Consider the following 18,060-nt stretch of genomic DNA (forward strand, 5'->3'; position numbering starts at 1 on the left):
CTTTTGTTTTGCCTGTTTCCAAGGTGTAGATGCTCACATTGAAGATTTAACAATCGGCTCTCAAGCCAGTGTGAGCTGGCTCCAGCACACCCCTACACAATAACTATCCATTTAGAGAGGACTGGCTGCTAGTTATTGGATGGGTGAGGCATAAGGAGCACCTCCCTAACCCTTGGAATTGGCCCCTCAAAATCAGTTCAGAGGACAAATACCAAAAACCCTACCTGTGGCAAATGGCCAGAAACCTGTCCCTCAGCAGGGGTGAGGATCAGGAGAGGGGAGGAGCACATACCAGCCCAGAACTTCCTATTTTAACTTTTCTAGCTTCTAAAAGCTATACATGCACTCAACCTCCTCTATTTTCAGTGGCCTTGGCCAAAGTCCTGGCCATCTCCAGGGAGTTAGCAGGCTTGACCTAAGCTCAGGTCCATGGATAAAACAAACTCAAGAGACAATGAGAGACACAGTTGCTGTTTATTGTGATATATCATAAGCAATAAAAAGGAGGGAGGGGAAGAACAATTATAGGAAAGGTCTGGGAGACTCTCAGGATTGGTTTTGTTTGGGGCAGGGGCAGAAAAGGGAAAGATGGCTTCCCCCTCTCCTTACACCTGAAGTTTTATGATCAGACCATGCATAACAAAAAACCCAGCATGAACAGGCAGGGAGACTGAGGTAAACTGAGACTGCCTTGAGAATTCAGCAAAACTTAATCTCCCACTAATCATAGAATCTAGTGCTTGAAGGGACTTCAAGAACATCCAATCCAACCCTTTCATTTTACAAAACAGGAAACTGAGGAAGCTCAGAGAACCTTGATCATCCTACCCAAGGTCACACAGCAAAACCAAGATTCAAACCCAAGTCTTCTGAATCCAAATCCCATGGTCTTTCCACTATACCAAGCAGCCCAATTCAACTTTCTCATTCTGATAGCCTCAATGCCTCTTCCATTAGCTGCACTTAGACACTAGAAAGCCACTATAAGTAAATGATACAATATGCCAACATGGGCAAATGTGACTTTCCTGGTTATTTGGGGCTCCTGAATGGGGAGCTCTGTGAAGGTCTGAGTGGGTGGGTATGAGGGAAAGGAAGAAAGGTTCAGGGTGGGCTGGGAGGTGGGAAAAAGAAAGCTTTCGAGGAAACAGAATGGCTGGCATCAGTTTGACATGTCACAAGATGGTTAATACCTCCGGTTGGACGACTTGACTGTGGTAGTGGTGGTCTTCCTCAAGATAGAGGTTCCCCCAGTGCTAGCCCCTCCCTTGACATAACCAGAGGAAGAGCCATAGCCCCCCTTCACTCCTCCACCACTGCTGCCCATGGACAAGCCACCCCCAAAGCTGCCACTGCCGACAACTTGGCTGCCCCCGCCACACATACTGGTAGAGCTGCCTGTCACCGCTGCAATGGAAAGAGAAGGAGTTAGGACATGTGGGCCAGGGAAGACAGTGGAGAAATCATACTAGGTGAGAAGGGGAGTGGGCATATCACAGTAATCAACTAGAGAATTCCAGAGAAATCAAGCAGTGAACTAAATTGAAACTGGGCAGAGTTTGATAAGGAAATTTCCACTGCTTTTAGAATCACACATATAGTTCTGGGGGGGTCACATTTCAGAAGGGGCAATGATAAATTGGAAAAAGCCCAGAGGATGATGTCCATCACAGTGAGAGGTCTTACAAGAAATAGTTCAACAAACCAGAGGGGTTTCTCTTAGAGAAAAGAAAACTTAACGGGGACACAATACCTGCCTTCAAGTATTTAGGTGGTTGTCCAATGAAAGGTGAATTCAACTTGTATTGTCAGATTCTGAAGGCCCAGTAGGCAGAGGGCCTACTAAAGGCCAGATTCATGGCGAGTGTAAAGAAAAACTTCCTAACAAAGACAGCTGTCCATGAATGAAATGGCCTGTCTCAGGGAGTAGGGAGCTCCCCATCACTGTAGGTCTTCAAGCAGAGGCTGGTGGGGTATTAGACAATATTTTATACAGGATTCATGCTTCAGATAGGATTTGGACTAGATAAGATCTGTGGTGTCCTCCAACCCTTAGGATCCCACAAGTTTGCAAGGGACTCTTTATAGGGAAGGGGAAATCTGAGGGTATAGGTTACAAATGCTAATCTCTTCCGGAGAAGGTAGGGAGGGGCAGAAGTGAAGGGCTTTGAAGAGTCTTGGGAAAGGGGATATAGTTCATAGTCAGGGAAAGAACTAAGCCACAGGGTAAGACCTAGATCCATATTTGGATTCTGCCTGCAGGAATGTTTATTTCCCTCAAAGAAGAGCCAGAGTGGGATTAAAGACAGAAAAAGAATTCATGGATGATACTTACAAATGCTAATAGCATTGGGACACTCTCCAGACATTCTGTAGAAGAAAAGATGAGAGAAGACTTAGCAGCCCCCAGTTTGAAGGTCCAGAAGAAAATCCATCCCCTGAAAGCTCTCTGCCCAGTGGCCAAAACTTTCTCTTCCCCAGGCCAATGGAGAAGCAAAGGTTGCCTATTGGTTGATATTATACGAAATGGCAAAAAGTCTAAGAATCCCTTCTCTTTGGCTTTGGGTTATGCTTTTGTCCTCTTGTGAGACAAAAAAAAAATTGTGCTCTTAGGAGATATGGTGTTCTGGGAATTAACAAGCCTTTCCACCAAGTAATGTTGTGGGAGACCTAATTCAGGAGGATCTTGGAAGCTGCCCAGTTTTTCTGTTCGATAGTTCCCCTCTCCCAATCTCCAAGGTAGGAGTTGAAGGCATCATTCAATGTGTGATTCAATGGAAAGAATGGCTCTGGAGTGAAAGGACCTGATTCAAAATCTACCTCTAACATTTACTACCTATGTGACTTTGGGCAAATCACTAGACCTCAGTTTCTACCACCACCTTGCTCAGGAGACAGCTAAGTGGCACAGTGGATAGAGTTCTGGGTCTGGAGTCAAGAAGACCTGAGTTCAAATCTGGTCTCAGAGACTTACTAGCTGTGTGAACCTGGACAAGTCACTTAACCTCTGTCTCAAGTCCTCATCTGTATAATGGAGGGAATAATAGTGCCTACTTCCCATTTGTGAGGATGAAATAAGGTAACTGACACATAGTAAGCACTATACAAATTCTATTTCCCTTCCCTTGCTCTGCAAAATAAGGGGGTTGAAATTCTGAGTTCCTGTTCAGCTTTACATTTATAACTAAGAACAAGGATAAAGTGAATACAGATCCGTCAAGACAGAGCTGCCTTCTTACTGACTTGTTGGCACAGTGAGTGGCAACTTAATAAATGTTCATTGACTAACTAACTACTTACCTAGGTCACATTTTTAGAGAAATGGGGGAGAAGGATATTTTAGTTGCAAACCCTTTTTCGGGCAAAGAGCCTGAGTGTTGGAAGGGGCTTTCAAACAGCCCTCCCCCCTTGTTCGATTATGCTACCAGGGACTTATGAAAAAATGCAGTACATCCACAGAGAAAGAACTGATAGTATCTGTATACAGATTGAAGTATAATTTTTTGTTAGTTCTAATGTGGAAATGTTTTGCACAACTGCACATATGTAACTTATATTGAATTCCTTGAGTCTTAAGGAGGGGTGAGGAGGGAGGGAGAAAGAGAATTTGGAACACAAAGTTTTTAAAAATCGATGTGCTTGGGGCAGCTAGGTGGCGCAGTGGATAGAGCACCGGCCCTGGAGTCAGGAGTACCTGGGTTCAAATCCGGCCTCAGACACTTAATGCTTACTAGCTGTATGACCCTGGGCAAGTCACTTAACCCCAATTGCCTCACTTAAAAAAAAATAAAAATCGATGTGCTTGATATTACTAGCTGTGTGACCTTGGGCAAGTCACTTAACCCTCATTGCCCTGCCAAAAAAAAGCAAGGGGCAGCTAGGTGATGCAGTGGATAGAGCCCTAGAATCAAGAGGACCTGAGTTCAAATCCAGCCTCAGACACTTAACTCTTACTAGCTGCGTGACCCTGGGCAAGTCACTTAATACCCCAATTACCTCACTCACACACACACACACACACACACAAATTCCAAAAAAATCGATGTGAAAAATTTGTTTTTGCATGTAACTTGGGGAACATTCTAAATAAATAAATATTAGATAATTTAAAAATATAACAGTTACCAGCCAGAGCTTTAAGTCAACAGAGGAGCTGATCAAATCAGCCAATGAATTAAATAAACACAAGAAAGGAAAATGTCAACAGAGCCATGAGCAACATTGGTAATTATCTCCTGAATGAGTCACCATTAGCCTGATGCTTCAATAATTTAAGGAGCTGTGATGTGGTGGGGATACTCCCACTATACATGCAAGTCACAACCTCTGAATTGTTGTAGGCAAAAACAATCTTTCCTTGGTGGCCCACCTTCTGAGGACAAAACCTTTCTCAATTTAGCTCCAGTGGTTTTCTCAAGACCAGCATATTCATTCTATCACTTGGTTCATACCCCAAACCTCCCCAGCTTGGTAGAAATTAACAAGGGCTTATTTAGCCTTTGGGAACCAGAGCTCAGCACCTAAGGAAGGCTTCCATGGCAAGCAGAGTTCACCTTATTAGCCATCAATCAATAATAATAAGCATTTATTTAATACCTACTATTTAGATGCCACCTAGCCACCTCATTTTATATTAAATGCCTTCTCTCTAACAGGAACAGTGCTAGAATGGGGGATACAAGTTCAAAGAATGAAAGAACACATTCACCCCATGAGGATAAGGATGGTACTTTCATTTTCTTTTCTTTGGGGGGGGGGGGAGCAATGGGGATTAAGTGACTTGTCCAGGGTCATACAGCTAATAAGTGTCTGGGGATGGATTTTAACTCAGGTGTCCTTCTGACTCCAAGGCCAGTGCTCTATCCACCTGGCTTCCCCTGTCACTTTCATTTTCTCTTTTTTTTTCATCCCTAGTTCCTAGCACAGTATAAAACGAGCCAGCCATTGTAAGTCATACCCCATCCCAAACATTCCACTCAACTGTGCTTGAGAATATTTAAATGAGTCAATCACTATCAGTGAAATACTGGGAGTCCATATGCTTGGGTGCTTCCCTTGACTTCTTTCTTGGGTCAACATCTCTCAGGGTCTCAGTGTTCCCTGGGAACCACATAATAGACCCAACTCAGAAGGAGCTAGAAAACTCCCCACTTTCTTCCTCCTCCCAAGGCTCAGACAAGCGAGTGACTTCCTCAGGGTCATGCCACTTTCCCTCAATTGGACTGATTCAGAAAACCAACTGAGAGCTTTGAAATCTGACCCCATCATCGGATCAGCCACAACTTTACAAAAGTTTACATAAAAGTCTTCTGTCATGTTTGAGGTTCGTTTTGTTTGGGGAGGGGAGAAGGTAAAAACTAGCTTCATCGGCACTTACAGCAGCTGCAAGATCAATAAATCTGAAAAATATATAAATAGGGCATACCAGACAATATTTAGCTCCACGTTTCCCACATCAGATCTGAATTCCGTTACAAAAATAAATGTCAAGAGCTTCAATTATATCATACATGTATATATTCAATTATTTCACATATCATATACCTATCTGATTGTTTCATCCTTCCCCCAGGATGGCCAGCTTTCTTACCTGCCCTCCTCACTCTCCAGCAGCTTCTTGTAGGTAGCTATCTCCATATCCAAGGCTAGTTTGATGTTCATCAGCTCCTGGTAGTCCCGCAGAAGCTTAGTCAGCTCCTCCTTGGTATAGTGGAGGGCCTTCTCCAGGTCTCCCAACTTCTTCTGAGCATCTTTGACGGCCATCTCCCCACGCTGTTCCGCATCAGCAATAGCCGTCTGCAGCTGCTGACACTAGAAGAAGGGGGAAAGGTATGAAGAACACTTTCCATTATCTTCTTTCCATATTCTCACCTCCGGACTTGGTGAATTCTCACTTAACCCAAAAAGACCAGGGAAGAGGAAAAAGAGAAACATTCTCCTGTGAAAAGGAGATGCAGCAATGCTGTGAGGTTGATAATGCAAGTGGCTCAGTCAGAGCCACACAAGTCTAAGAGCTAAGACTCGAACACAGGCCTTGTGACTCTATGGTCACTTAGAGTTTTCACCTTTCCCTTAGGGGCTCGGACCTAAACCCATGTTGTACTCTGAACTAGGGTGCTCTCTGATAATGAGAGATGCTTAAAAATGTAATGGTCTGCCTCACATGGTAATGAGCTCCCTGTCATGGAAAGCATTTGGCCAATCACTTCTGGACTGGCATAGACTTTCCTCCTCCAGATGGACTCAGCTTTTTTTTTTTTTGCTCACCCCTCAGTGTGCCCTTCTCCAAACTAAACAACCCTAAATTTCATGTAACAGACCCAGGGTATTTTACAAGCACATTCCCAATCGAATAGTGGAGTAGCAGGTGTCAGGCCATGACTTTTCTCAAGAAGATGTCCCCAGGGGGCAGCTAGATGGCACAGTGGATAAAGCACTGGCCCTGGATTCAGGAAGACCTGAGTTCAAATCCAGCCTCAGCCTCAGACACTTGACACTTGAGACTCATTAGCTGTGTGACCCTGGGCAAGTCATTTAACCCTTTATTGCCCTGCAAAAACTCCAAACAAAACAAAAAACAAGCTTAGGGGGCAGCCAGGTGGCACAGTGGATAAAACACCAACCCTGGATTCAGGAGGACCTGAGTTCAAATCCAGCCTCAGACCCTTGACAATTCCTAGCTGTGTGACCCTGGGCAAGTCACTTAACCCTCATTGCCCTACCAAAAAAAAGATGTCCCCAGACACTGTGGATGCCAGTAGGCATGACCCTGAGACCACCCACACCACCACCCAACTGCCTTCCTGAGGTCATCCCCACCTGCTTCTTTACTGAGTCGATCTCCCCCTGCAGTCTCTGCACGGTGCGGGTGAGCTCAGCAATCTCATTCTTGGTGTCTCGGAGATGGTCCCCATGCTTCCCAGCTGTCACCTGGAGCTCCTCATACTGAAGGTCAAAATCGTTAGTCCCAAAGATCCACGTGCCCAGAAGAAACCCAACTGACCCAAAGGACCCACCCTCTCTGTCTTGTGGGGCTCCCTCCAGGGACCTGTTTGGGGATCCAGCCTCTCCTTCTGATCATTTTCAGCACTTGGTTCAAGACAGGAAATCTATGGGTCAACTAAAGAAGGAAAATAGGAGAGTCCCTGCCTTCAAGTGTCCAGTCACTCTGAATGGGGCTCTTATTCACCAGCCTAGCCCTTAGTATGGGAGGTAAGGCTTAGTCTTCCCATTCCCTTGAGCCAACAACTGCACTCACTCACCTTGGTCTGGTACCATGACTCTGCCTCTGCTCGACTCTTCCTGGCAATCTCCTCATATTGGTTCTTGATCTCAGCAATGATGCTGTCCAGATCTAGGCATCGATTGTTATCCATGGACAGGACAACATTGGTATCAGAAACATGAGTTTGGGACCCTTCTCGCTCCTAAAGGGACAAAAGAAGCTATAGATTCTGGGTGTTGTTGGGTTTTTGTGGGGTTTTTTTGGGGGGGGAGGCAATTGGGGTTAAGTGACTTGCCCAGGGTCACACAGCTAGTAAGTGTTAAGTGTCTGAGGCCGGATTTGAACTCAGGTTCTCCTAACTCCAGGGCCTGTGCTCTATCCACTGCGCCACCTAGCTACCCTAAAGCTATAGATTCTATTTGGATCCCTCCAACCTCCCTACATTCATCTCCTGGGGAAGTCACATCAAAATGGGCAGCAGGAAACCTGTGTTCTTCTAGGTTCAGAGGATCCAGAGGTGGGAAGACTCTCATTTTATAGATGAAGAAAACAAGCCCTGGAGAGGGACACAGTTTGGTCAGTGTCATAAAGCTCATCATGGCAGAGCCCAAGGTCTTGTTCCGGATCTAATGTCTAAGATTTGGAGACAGAGCATCTTCATTCAAATCCTAACCCATCTACTTATCAATTATAACCTTGGGTAAGTCATTTAAATGTATAGAGCCTCGGTTTCTCCATCTATAAAATGAGGGGGTTGGACTAGATAATTCCTTCCAGACCTCAATCTATAATCTCCTCTGTTGTCACATCCTATACTATCAATTGTTTACTACCTGTTCATACGTTTTATCTCCCCATTAGTAGACACTAGACTCCCTGAAAGCTTGAAATACTTCTTGCCCTTCCTCATATCTAGATTAATTATAATGATTATTAAGAAACCCCAAATAGTAAAAGAACTGAAAATCTAAAATTCTTTGAGAATGACTAACATGTGATCATATAATTAGGGGATCAGATAATTATAGGGATTATGAAACAAAGAGAAAAAAGACTAGAGATGTGCAAGTCCCAGGCCATCTCCTGGACACCAATTCAAAGGGGGAAGAGTTAGTCAAACAAGGAGCAAAGGATAATCCATAAATAGGAGAAAATCGGCACTGGGGGCTATTCTCAGTAATACAATCATCCAAGATGACTCTGAAGGACCTATGATGAAAAATAATATCCATCCCCAGAGAAAGAGCTCATGGTGTCTGAATACAGATTGAAGCATAATTTTTATTTTATTTTTCTTGAGGTTTTTTGGGCTATTTTCTTTCACAACATGACTAATGTGGAAATGTTTTGCATGACTACACATGTATAACATATTGAATTACTTGTTTTCTCAAAGGAGGGTGGGGAGGGAGGAAGGAAGAGAATTTGGGACACAAAGTTTTCTAAATGGATGTTAAAAATTGTTTTGGGGGCAGCTAGGTGGTGCAGTGGATAGAGCACCAGCCCTGGAGTCAGGAGTACCTGAGTTCAAATCCGACCTCAGACACTTAATACTTACTAGCTGTATGACTCTGGGCAAGTCACTTAACCCGAATTGCCTCACTAAAAAAAAAAAAAAAAATTACATGTAATTGGGGGAAATAAAATGCTAAATTATCTCAAAAAATAAAAAATTGTTTTACATGTAATTTGGGAGAAAATATAAATATTAGTTTTTTAAAGTTTAGCTGACCACCTGGAGGGATTGTTTAGTTTAGTTGAGTTGAGAAGGGTGTGGGGTGTATATGGATTCCAAGACCATTAAGGTCCCTTTCAACTCTTTAGAGTCCATGATTCTGTGACTGAGCTGATGTTTCACGTCAAATCTCAAGTTTTCATTCTGAGCTTCTCTTCTCTGACTCCTAGGTGAATTCTCTAATTCCGGATAGGCGATAAATTCCTGTTTTCAGCCCATGTTTCCCTTCTCCCTGTACCCAGTACTCCTATTCTCCTCTCAGCCTATTACAAGTTAAACAGGGTGGGCCATAGGAAGAGAGAGACAGAGCGGAGTCAAAGCTCATTCTCCTCCTGAAAATACCCAATTGGAAATGGTTGGGTCCATCCAGAACAGAGCATAGACAGGAGCTTCTCAACACTGCACGCAGAATGTTGCCCATTTGTCATATTCCATAACGGGCTGACCATCTTACCGCCTCATAGAGAACCGAAAGGAATCTGAGCTCCTCAATTAGGTTTGCGAGGTCAGCCTTGAGACGCTCATGAACTAGGTACTCCGAATCAACATCCTAAAGGCACAAGAGAATAACATTAAGGGACAAAGCTCCTGGAAGCCAACATCCCAATAAGAGATGTCCCGGATACCCAAGAAATGCCCAAGTGGCTCCACTCACCTTCTTAAGGATGACATACTCATTCTCAGCTTCTGTTCGCTTATGGATTTCCTCTTCATATCTGTGACATAGTGCAAACTTGTCAGGCTTGATCCTGGGTCTCATTCCCTTCGGGGACCCACTAGATGAGCCAGAGAACTGCAGACTCCCCCTCCCCAGAACACTGTCAATCTTCACTATGACCTACTCACCGAGAAGGATAAACAGTTTACTGGCAAGTGGTGAATGAAATTGAAACATTATGTGTATTCATAAATCCCCTCCTTCAAGGGTCAGATGTTTTAACATACAAGTTAGGTAGGAGAGGGGCTATATTGTAGTAATAATGCTCAGACAAGATGAACCCAGGTTCAGAGGGGGCTCCTATGTGAATACTCCAAACAGTAGTTCTGACACAGCAGAGCCTCAGGTGGTTTTGGTTAAAAAAAAAAAAAAGTGGAGAAAGAGCTGTAACAAGTAGCTTGGCAGCCGCATTCACTTTGACCAAAGATAACTGAATTACAAAACAGTTTGCCCTTCTTTGCCCAAAACAGTTCTGAGCAACCTTTGGAGGCACAGAAGTATAGGCGATAATAATCCAGCTTGCTAACAGCCCAGCCTCCAGAATATTAGAAGAATAATTATTAAACTATTAGAAGAGAACAGAGTCGGTGGCTTTTGTAAGAGAGCTGTCTCCCAAAAGGAGGAATTCCTTGACAGAATTCCAGAAATATTTGTGGGGACACATGAAAAAACAAATAAATGTAAGTCAGTCAACAGGCATTTTTTGGGAGCTTAAAATGGCGGCAGGAACTGGGAAATATAAAAAAAAAGGCAGGAGAAGGAGGAAGAAATTCTGGCTGTATACAAAGATCTTATATAAAGAAAAAAATAAGCATTTTCAAAACTGTGAATAAATGAAGACAGAAAGGGGAAAATATATAAAGAAAGCGAGTTATTATCCAGAGGTCAATGGTCTGAGGGCCAAGGGGAGGGAAGAGAGAGTTGTATTTGTGTTGCTCCAGGGACAAAAGGGACTGTGGTATCCCAACCCCCTAGATATTCTGGCCCTGACCTAGCTCTGTGAAGATACTTCACCACCACCCCTCCCCCTCACCTGTCTTTAAAGTTGTGCAGCTGGTCCTGCACGTTACCCAGCTCCGTTTCCAGCTTCCCCTTCTCATTCTTGAGGTTATCCAGGTGCCTCCCAAGACTGTTGATCTGTGACTCAAGTATTGGCTCCAGACCCTCAGGAAACTTGGTGTTCTGGCTCTGCTCCTGAAGCAAGGCCCACTTGGTCTCCAACACCTTGTTCTGCTGCTCCAAGAACCGTACCTGGAGTCATGGAATCAGAGGACAGTTATCACTTCTGCATCACAAGGGTTAGGGGCCTGGTTACCCCCACCCCACCCCCAAAATCTGGAAAAATCTGCATAAAGTATTTTGGCCCTTCCTTTTGTACCAGAGAAGAAGTCTGAATTATTATGGTATTAAAAAAGAAAACATATTGAAATTATAGAATACTATACACATATTTTATGTATTTCTGAGTTTCTAAACTTTTTCTGTGTCATCTGCTGGTTTCCCTCTGTTGTCTATGGCTTCCACAAAACTCTCAAAAAATTCCCATTTAATTTCTTTTTTTTCTTTTTTCCCTTTCTTTTCTTTTCTTTTCTTTTCTTTTCTTTTCGCAGGGCAATGAGGATTAAGTGACTTGCCCAGGGTCACACAGCTAGTAAGTGTCAAGTGTCTGAGGCCAGATTCAAACTCGGGTCCTCCTGAATCCAGGGCCAGTGCTTTATCCACTGCTCACCTAGCTGCCCCCACCCCTATTTAATTTCTTATGCCAACCCTCAATATATCAAAACCGCAATGGGAAAAGTTGCAATGTGGAAGGGATAACTGTATTGAGATGTGGAGGATCAACTCTAGTCCAGACCTTCCATTTTCCAGAGAATGAAACAGAGACCAGGGAGATGCCATGATTTATCCAAAGTCACACAGCTAGTAAATAAGAGAACCAAGATTCAAAGGCATTCTCTTGCTCCAGCAATGCTCTTTCTGTTTGTGACACGTTACAGGAAAGGAAAGAAAGGACTTGAGCAATCCATGCCTGACAGTGGGACTGGACCCAATCTTCCCACCCTTACCCTTCCCCAGTCTCCTTCCTGTGATCTATCTATAACCCAGTCTACCAATAACAACACCAGGTCACATTTACATGGCACTTGAAATTCACCCATCCAGGGGGCAGCTAGGTGGTGCAGTGGATAAAGCACCAGCCCTGGATTCAAAAGGATCTGAGTTTAAATCTGGCCTCAGATACTTTACTTACTAGCTGTGTGACCCTGGGCAAGTCACTTAATCCTCATTGCCCCTGCCCCCCCAAAAAAGAAATTCACCCATCTGAGGCAGGGAGTATGAGTATCGATATCAACAATTTACACGTGAGAAAACTGAGGCTTATGAACATTCACAGACTTGTCCACCAATAAGTAAGACTCAAACCCACATTCACATCAAGTTCTCTTGAGGCTGGATTGGGGTGGGATTTTTCTCTGAAGGGAGACCCTTAAGTCATTTTTCTGTAAAGTATTCTGGAAGGGATTGTTGATTGAGAGTTGGACTCTTCTGCCCTTTGTGACTCATTCCAATTCTGCCCAAAGGGAATGTAAACAGAGAATTTTTCATAGAAGCCTTCACTAAAGCAATCTCACTAGAGTCAAAAGTCACTAAGGGAGAGGGTAAGGAGGGCAGGGGATGATTTGCCTCATCATTTCACCTTTCTTCTGTTCCCTCAGGCTTTCACCTGCACAAACTCATAAAATTACTCATGGCAAAAGGTAAAGAAAACCAAGGCATTGGAGCATTGATCAGGGAACATCAGGAATGCATGGTCAGTTCATCCTCAGCACCCATGCTGAAGTAAGGGAGAGGGGAGGGGGAGAGAGGGAGGGAGAAAGAGGAAGAGGGAGAGGGAGAGGGAGAGGGAGAGGGAGAGGGAGAGGGAGAGGGAGAGGGAGAGGGAGAGAAGAGGGGAGGGGAGAGGGAGGGAGAGAGAGAGAGAGAGAGAGAGAGAGAGAGAGAGAGAGAGAGAGAGAGAGAGAGAGAGAGAGAGAGAGAAAGAAAACACTCAGTTTTCTACCTTCACAAAGAGAGGATAATGACTGCTGGCCTTCAGACTTACAAAGCCCTTAGTATTGGCCTGACTTTACAGTTGTGGAAACAGAATGGTCAAGTAGCTTGTCTAAGTAGTAAATGTCTCAGGTTCAAACCCCTATCTCCTGATTCCAAGCCTAGACCTCTTTCCACTAGGCACACTGCCTTCCAAGTAAAAGTGAGGATTTTAAAGGTACCATCAATATTACCTCAGATGAAGCACGTGACCCAGCACCTGACAGAGATGTGACTGGGAGTGAGCGAGGTGGCAGAGATAGGATGGTGAATAAGAGCATTTTGTAATTCTATTCCCTTTCCCTTTCTCAGTGTTTATATCACTAGGTCAAACGGAATGGCAGAGGGAAAAGAAATGAGGGAGGCTGCAAGGGAGACAACCCCAAAGTTTTATTCTGGTCTTCTACCTGGTTCTCTCATGATTGTTCTCATTGTCCTTTGGAAACCCTTCTGAAAAGCAAGAGAATGGCTCCCAAGCCCAGGGTTCCTAAATCCTCAATCTTGGTTGGAAACGAAAGCCTTCCTGGTTCTAAGTGTTCCCATCTGTAAAATGGGAAGAGTTGGTAGGGGCATTACCCTACTTGAGTTGGATTCAGGTCTCAGCCCTACCATTGACTATCTGGATGGCCATGAGTTAGTCACATGACCTCTCTAAGCCTCAGTTTCCTCATTTGTAAAATGTGGGAGTTGGAACAGGTAATCTCTAAATTGATTTCCAGTGCTAAATCCTTTGAAATGTAGTTGTAGTGGTAGAGCAATGTGTCTGATGCTGATTCTGCCACTTACTAGACATATAGCCTCAGGCAGGTCATACTATGTCTATGAGCCTCTGTAAAATGGGGTTAATAATGCTTTCCCCATCGGCCTCACCCAGTTGTTGTGAGCCAAGTGTTTCATAAACATTGAAAAAGCCATATGAGAGGGGCGGCTAGGTGGCGCAGTGGATAGAGCACCGGCCCTGGATTCAGAAGTACCTGAGTTCAAATCCGGCCTCAGACACTTAACACTTACTAGCTGTGTGACCCTGGGCAAGTCACTTAACCCCAATTGCCTCACTAAAAAAAAAAAAAGCCATATGAGAATTATCATTCTGTAGGTTAATGGAACATAATTAACCAATAAGGAAAGCCATAAAGACATTAATAAGTTTATACAAGATTTATCTGTTATTAAAAGAATAATAGAATATAACAGGAGCGTCTCCAAATGCAAATCCTCGAGACTTAGAATCCCTGTGTCAGGCAGGAAGTTATTTCAATAATTCCTTGACCCCAGACCCTGCAAAGGTTCCTGTCCTCTGGAGATTTCACCCCCTTCCTTCTTACCCCCAATCTGAAATCATTCTAAGATACCAAAGTCCTCTGCTTCTAACCCTATATAACCTTGCTAAATAAAGCATTTGGGGGTTTCCTCACCCTCAGTCCTGCCCACTAATCTCTATTTCTTTATATTGTTTATGCCTGATTATTATTTCCAGGGCTACATCAAAAATAGGAAAGGGAAAAAAAGGAAAACAGCACTCTCCCAATGCCTGGAATGCTTTGCCCTTTCACCCCGACCTCTTGGCTTCCCAAGGTGTCTTTGAGACTCAACTCACTCCACCCATGCTCCAGTACCTTCCCTCTCCTCTCTCTCTCTCTCTCTCTCTCTCTGTATATGTGTGTGTGTGTGTATACATATGTATGTGTGTCCTGTACTATATATGTGTATATATATTCTTATACTACATGTAATACATACACTATCTATATTGTATATGCATACACTATATGTTATATATACATACACTGTGTGTATACAGACACATAAATACGATAGATCGATAGACAGACAGATGGATATCAGATGTACATAGTTGTTTGCATGTTATCTCCCCCATTTGAATGTGCTTGAAAGCAAGTACCATGTCTTTGTCTTTCTTTGTATCTCCAAGGGCACATACTAAGCACTTAATAAATGCTTCTTGACTAACGGTTTAACAGGCCCAAAGAGGATGTGGTGAGACATTGAGACTCTCCATCATCAAAATAGGCCCCTTGGAGCATTGCCTTTCTTTTTTCCCCTAAATTTTCATTTCTACATTCCCCCAGCCCCTCCCCAACTCATTGAGAAGGCAAGAAATATGATCATCATTAGACATAGGAACATTGCCTTTCAACAATAAGAATCCTACTGATTCTTTATGTTGGAAGGGGCTTCAGAGGCCCCGCCCCCCAACTTGGTCATTGGAGCTTTACTTGAAGACCTTCAGGGAAGTCTCTACCTCCTGAGGTTACCCATTCCAACTTTTGGGCAGCTTTAATCGTCAGGAAGATTTCCCAAGATGAAATCTGCCTCTCTCCTACTCCTGCCCATGGTTCTGAGTTCATTCCTCTTCCCAATTGTAAGCTCTTCAAATACTTGAAGACAGCTGAGAGAGCTGCTCTATAACCATCTCCATGGTGCTTGGTGCATTTTCTCATGACAACCATGGGGGGTGGAGGGGGGGGAATAGTATAAATATTGTTACCATCCCCACTTTGCAGATGAGAAAACTGAGAAACAAAATGACCTGCACATCCAGGATTTGAATCCAGGTCTCCTGAATTCAAGTCCAGTGTTCTTCCCACAATTCCACAAAAGGGGTAGCAAAGGTGCTGGTCATTCAAAGTGGAATGAGACTGAGAGGCATACAACCCCAGGTGGGCCTGGGCCGGGGTGGGGGTCTGTCTCCTAATAAACTTAGACAAGATTCCACATGATTCTCAACCTTCTTCCCCCTTTCACCCTCCCCAGCTCACCTTATCAATGAAGGAGGCGAACTTGTTATTGAGAGTCTTGATCTGCTCCCGCTCCTGCGTCCTCACCCTCTGGATCTCAGGGTCAATCTCCACATTTAGGGGGGTTAGCAGACTTTGGTTGACAGTCACCTCCTGGATGCCTCCCGGGGGACAGGAGGACCCAAAGTTTGACCTCATGGTGCCCAGACCTAAAAAGCCACCAGCCCCAGCACCGAATCCCCCAAAGGGCCTCCCTTGGGAGGCCCTCTGAACCACACTGCCACAGGCACTCCTGCTACCACCCAGATTGTAGAGGCTGTGGCTGCCAAAGCTGGTCTTGGGGCCGCCACAGGCAGCACCCCCAAGCCTGCTGCCACCTCTGGACACTGTCGTGGAGCTGAAGCTGGTGTGGGTGCGAGTGCCGCCCAGACCACGGCTGCCAGAGGCCGAGGAGGAGCTGAAGCCCCCTTTGGTGCTGTAGGTCTGGCGAGACATAGAGGCCTTCATGGAGGCTGGGGAGGAAGATGAGTGTGATCAGAGTCTGGCCGAGAGGGCAGTGAAGAGCCCAGCAGCTCAAGATGCTCCTTTTATCTGCTCCCAAGAAAGGTGGCTCCCGGGCTCCCACAGACACTCCTGCCCCATTGCCCAAGGAGCTGAGAGAGGGAGGGGCAGCCGTGGGTCTGGGTATCCCCCGCCCCCCACGCCTCCCTCAGTGTTATCTCTTCTTCTGAGGAGGAGCCAGCACTAATCCGCGTCTGGGGTGGGGAGGGCGCTTTTTCCCCAACCCCCACCCCCTACACCTTTCCTCACTCGGAAAATGACACCAGCTTCCCACTGCTATCTCCCTCCCCTCCCCCAACACTGGTGACAGACCGGGATCCCTGTGCCCCAGCCCAGACAGCCGTCAATGGAGCCCTTTCTGTTCTGTGGGGTTTGTTCCTCAACCCTGTCGTAAGAGGAATCCCGAGGCCCTAAGGCAGTGCAGGTGGTAACTTAAGTTGGGTAATGGTTCTGAAGAAGAGTGGATGCCCAAGCCTGCTTCAGATCCAGCCTCCCAGGCAGCCCACGGAGTCTTTCTTCTCTCCAGTCAGACCCAGACTCTATGGGGACCATGACTGTGGGGGACACCTTCAAGCCCTTGTATTAAGCTTTTTGCAGACAGGGACGGGTTCATCTTTGTTTTGTGCATGGTGCCTAGCATCCCAGCAGGTCTCGAATAAAGGCTTGTGGGATGATTGATTCATCATCGTTTTACAGAAAAGAGATTACACTTGTTCTTCTTGGCCGGCCCCAGACAGCAGAACCAGGAGCAACAAGACCAGGAGCCTGACTCAGAACCCATTTTATTTTATTTATTGAAATTTATTGAATTGAATTGGACTCAATTAATCAAGTCAAAGTCACAACGGGACAAATTTCAGCTTGATATAAGAAATAACTTCTTTTTAAAGGTTTTGAATTGTGAACGTCACCACAAGAGAGAGAGAAAGAGAAAGAGAGAGAGAATTTCCACATATATAGCAGAACACGAATAGAGGACTGCATATGAAAATATGAGTCTATTTTATACCACTTGCTTTAATATACATATATAATAAATTTCATGTTACTTTCAAAACTGTTCTATTTTTCTATGCTTCCTTCTCTCATGCATTTTTCAAATATTTCAATGGAGATATGTATATATATTTAAATATATTTGTATGTGAAATAAATCTTACTATATACACATGCATACACATGTACATACTCATATCTATACCCATACCCATACACATACTGGTTAAGTGACTCGCCCAGGGTCACACAGCTAATAAGTGTCTGAGGCCAGATTTGAACTCAGGAAGATCAGTCTTCCTGACTCCAGCCCCAGGACCCTATCCACTGCATCACCTAGCTGCCTATTTATAATAATAATATCACTTTATTTATATAGCACTTTAGGATTTGCAAAGCTCTTTTCAAATAGTATATCGTTTTATCCTCACAACAGCCCTAGAAGATTATTCCCATTTTACAAATGAGGAAATTAAGGCAGAAAGAGATTAAGTGGCTTGTCTAAGGTCACACACTTTTCTTTTAGGAAAAGAAAGATTTCTCCTACTTAATAAGCTTCTGAGGTAAGATTTGAACTCAGGTCTTCCTCATCCCACATCAAGTGCTGTATCCATTGCATCATAATACGGAAGGTGTCAGTCAGTCAGTCTGTCCTTCCACATGTTCTTGATGCTGGGGTAGGGCAGGAGGGTACACAGATGGAGGAGTAGACATCGCCCCTGTTTTCAGGAAGCTCCCAGTCTAGAGAGGGAAACAAAACATGTGTGAGGATGACAGAAATGGACAAAGGACAGAACCAAGAAGCATCTAGGCAGAATTGGGAGAATACGGTTTCATCTAGGAAAGCTTCCTAGAGTGGGGGGAGGGGGGTTGTCTAGAGGAAGATCTGGGAGAAGAAGGGTTTAACTTTGAAGAATAGGAGGGGAAAAACTAGGTGGCACAGTGGATAGAGCACCGGCCCTGGAATCAGAAGGAC

General features: G+C 44.6%; 1 protein-coding gene across 1 annotated transcript; it reads right to left on the reverse strand.

Annotated features, from left to right (window-relative positions):
- Positions 1 to 472: 472 nt before the first annotated feature.
- Positions 473 to 16,034, reverse strand: KRT79 (keratin 79). Its single transcript, XM_043967131.1, has 9 exons — positions 15,549 to 16,034; positions 10,712 to 10,929; positions 9,616 to 9,676; positions 9,415 to 9,510; positions 7,263 to 7,427; positions 6,820 to 6,945; positions 5,591 to 5,811; positions 2,336 to 2,370; positions 473 to 1,407 (listed from the first exon to the last, which is right to left on the reverse strand). The coding sequence occupies exons 1-9, from the start codon at positions 16,032 to 16,034 to the stop codon at positions 1,187 to 1,189; spliced, it is 1,629 nt and encodes a 542-aa protein (XP_043823066.1). The 3' UTR covers positions 473 to 1,186.
- Between the last annotated feature and the right edge of the window lie 2,026 nt (positions 16,035 to 18,060).

Source organism: Dromiciops gliroides, chromosome 5, assembly GCF_019393635.1.
Source record: "Dromiciops gliroides isolate mDroGli1 chromosome 5, mDroGli1.pri, whole genome shotgun sequence".
In the NCBI taxonomy this organism is placed as follows: Eukaryota; Metazoa; Chordata; class Mammalia; order Microbiotheria; family Microbiotheriidae; genus Dromiciops; species Dromiciops gliroides.

Excerpts from the sequence above, each read along its gene's own strand:
- KRT79 (XM_043967131.1), bottom strand. The coding sequence starts at position 16,034 with ATGAAGGCCTCTATGTCTCGCCAGACCTACAGCACCAAAGGGGGCTTC. Across the intron at positions 5,812-6,819 it reads TCGACTCAGTAAAGAAGCAG|TGTCAGCAGCTGCAGACGGC; the intron begins GTGGGGATGACC and ends CCCTTCTTCTAG. Across the intron at positions 1,408-2,335 it reads TCCCAATGCTATTAGCATTT|CGGTGACAGGCAGCTCTACC; the intron begins GTAAGTATCATC and ends TTTCCATTGCAG.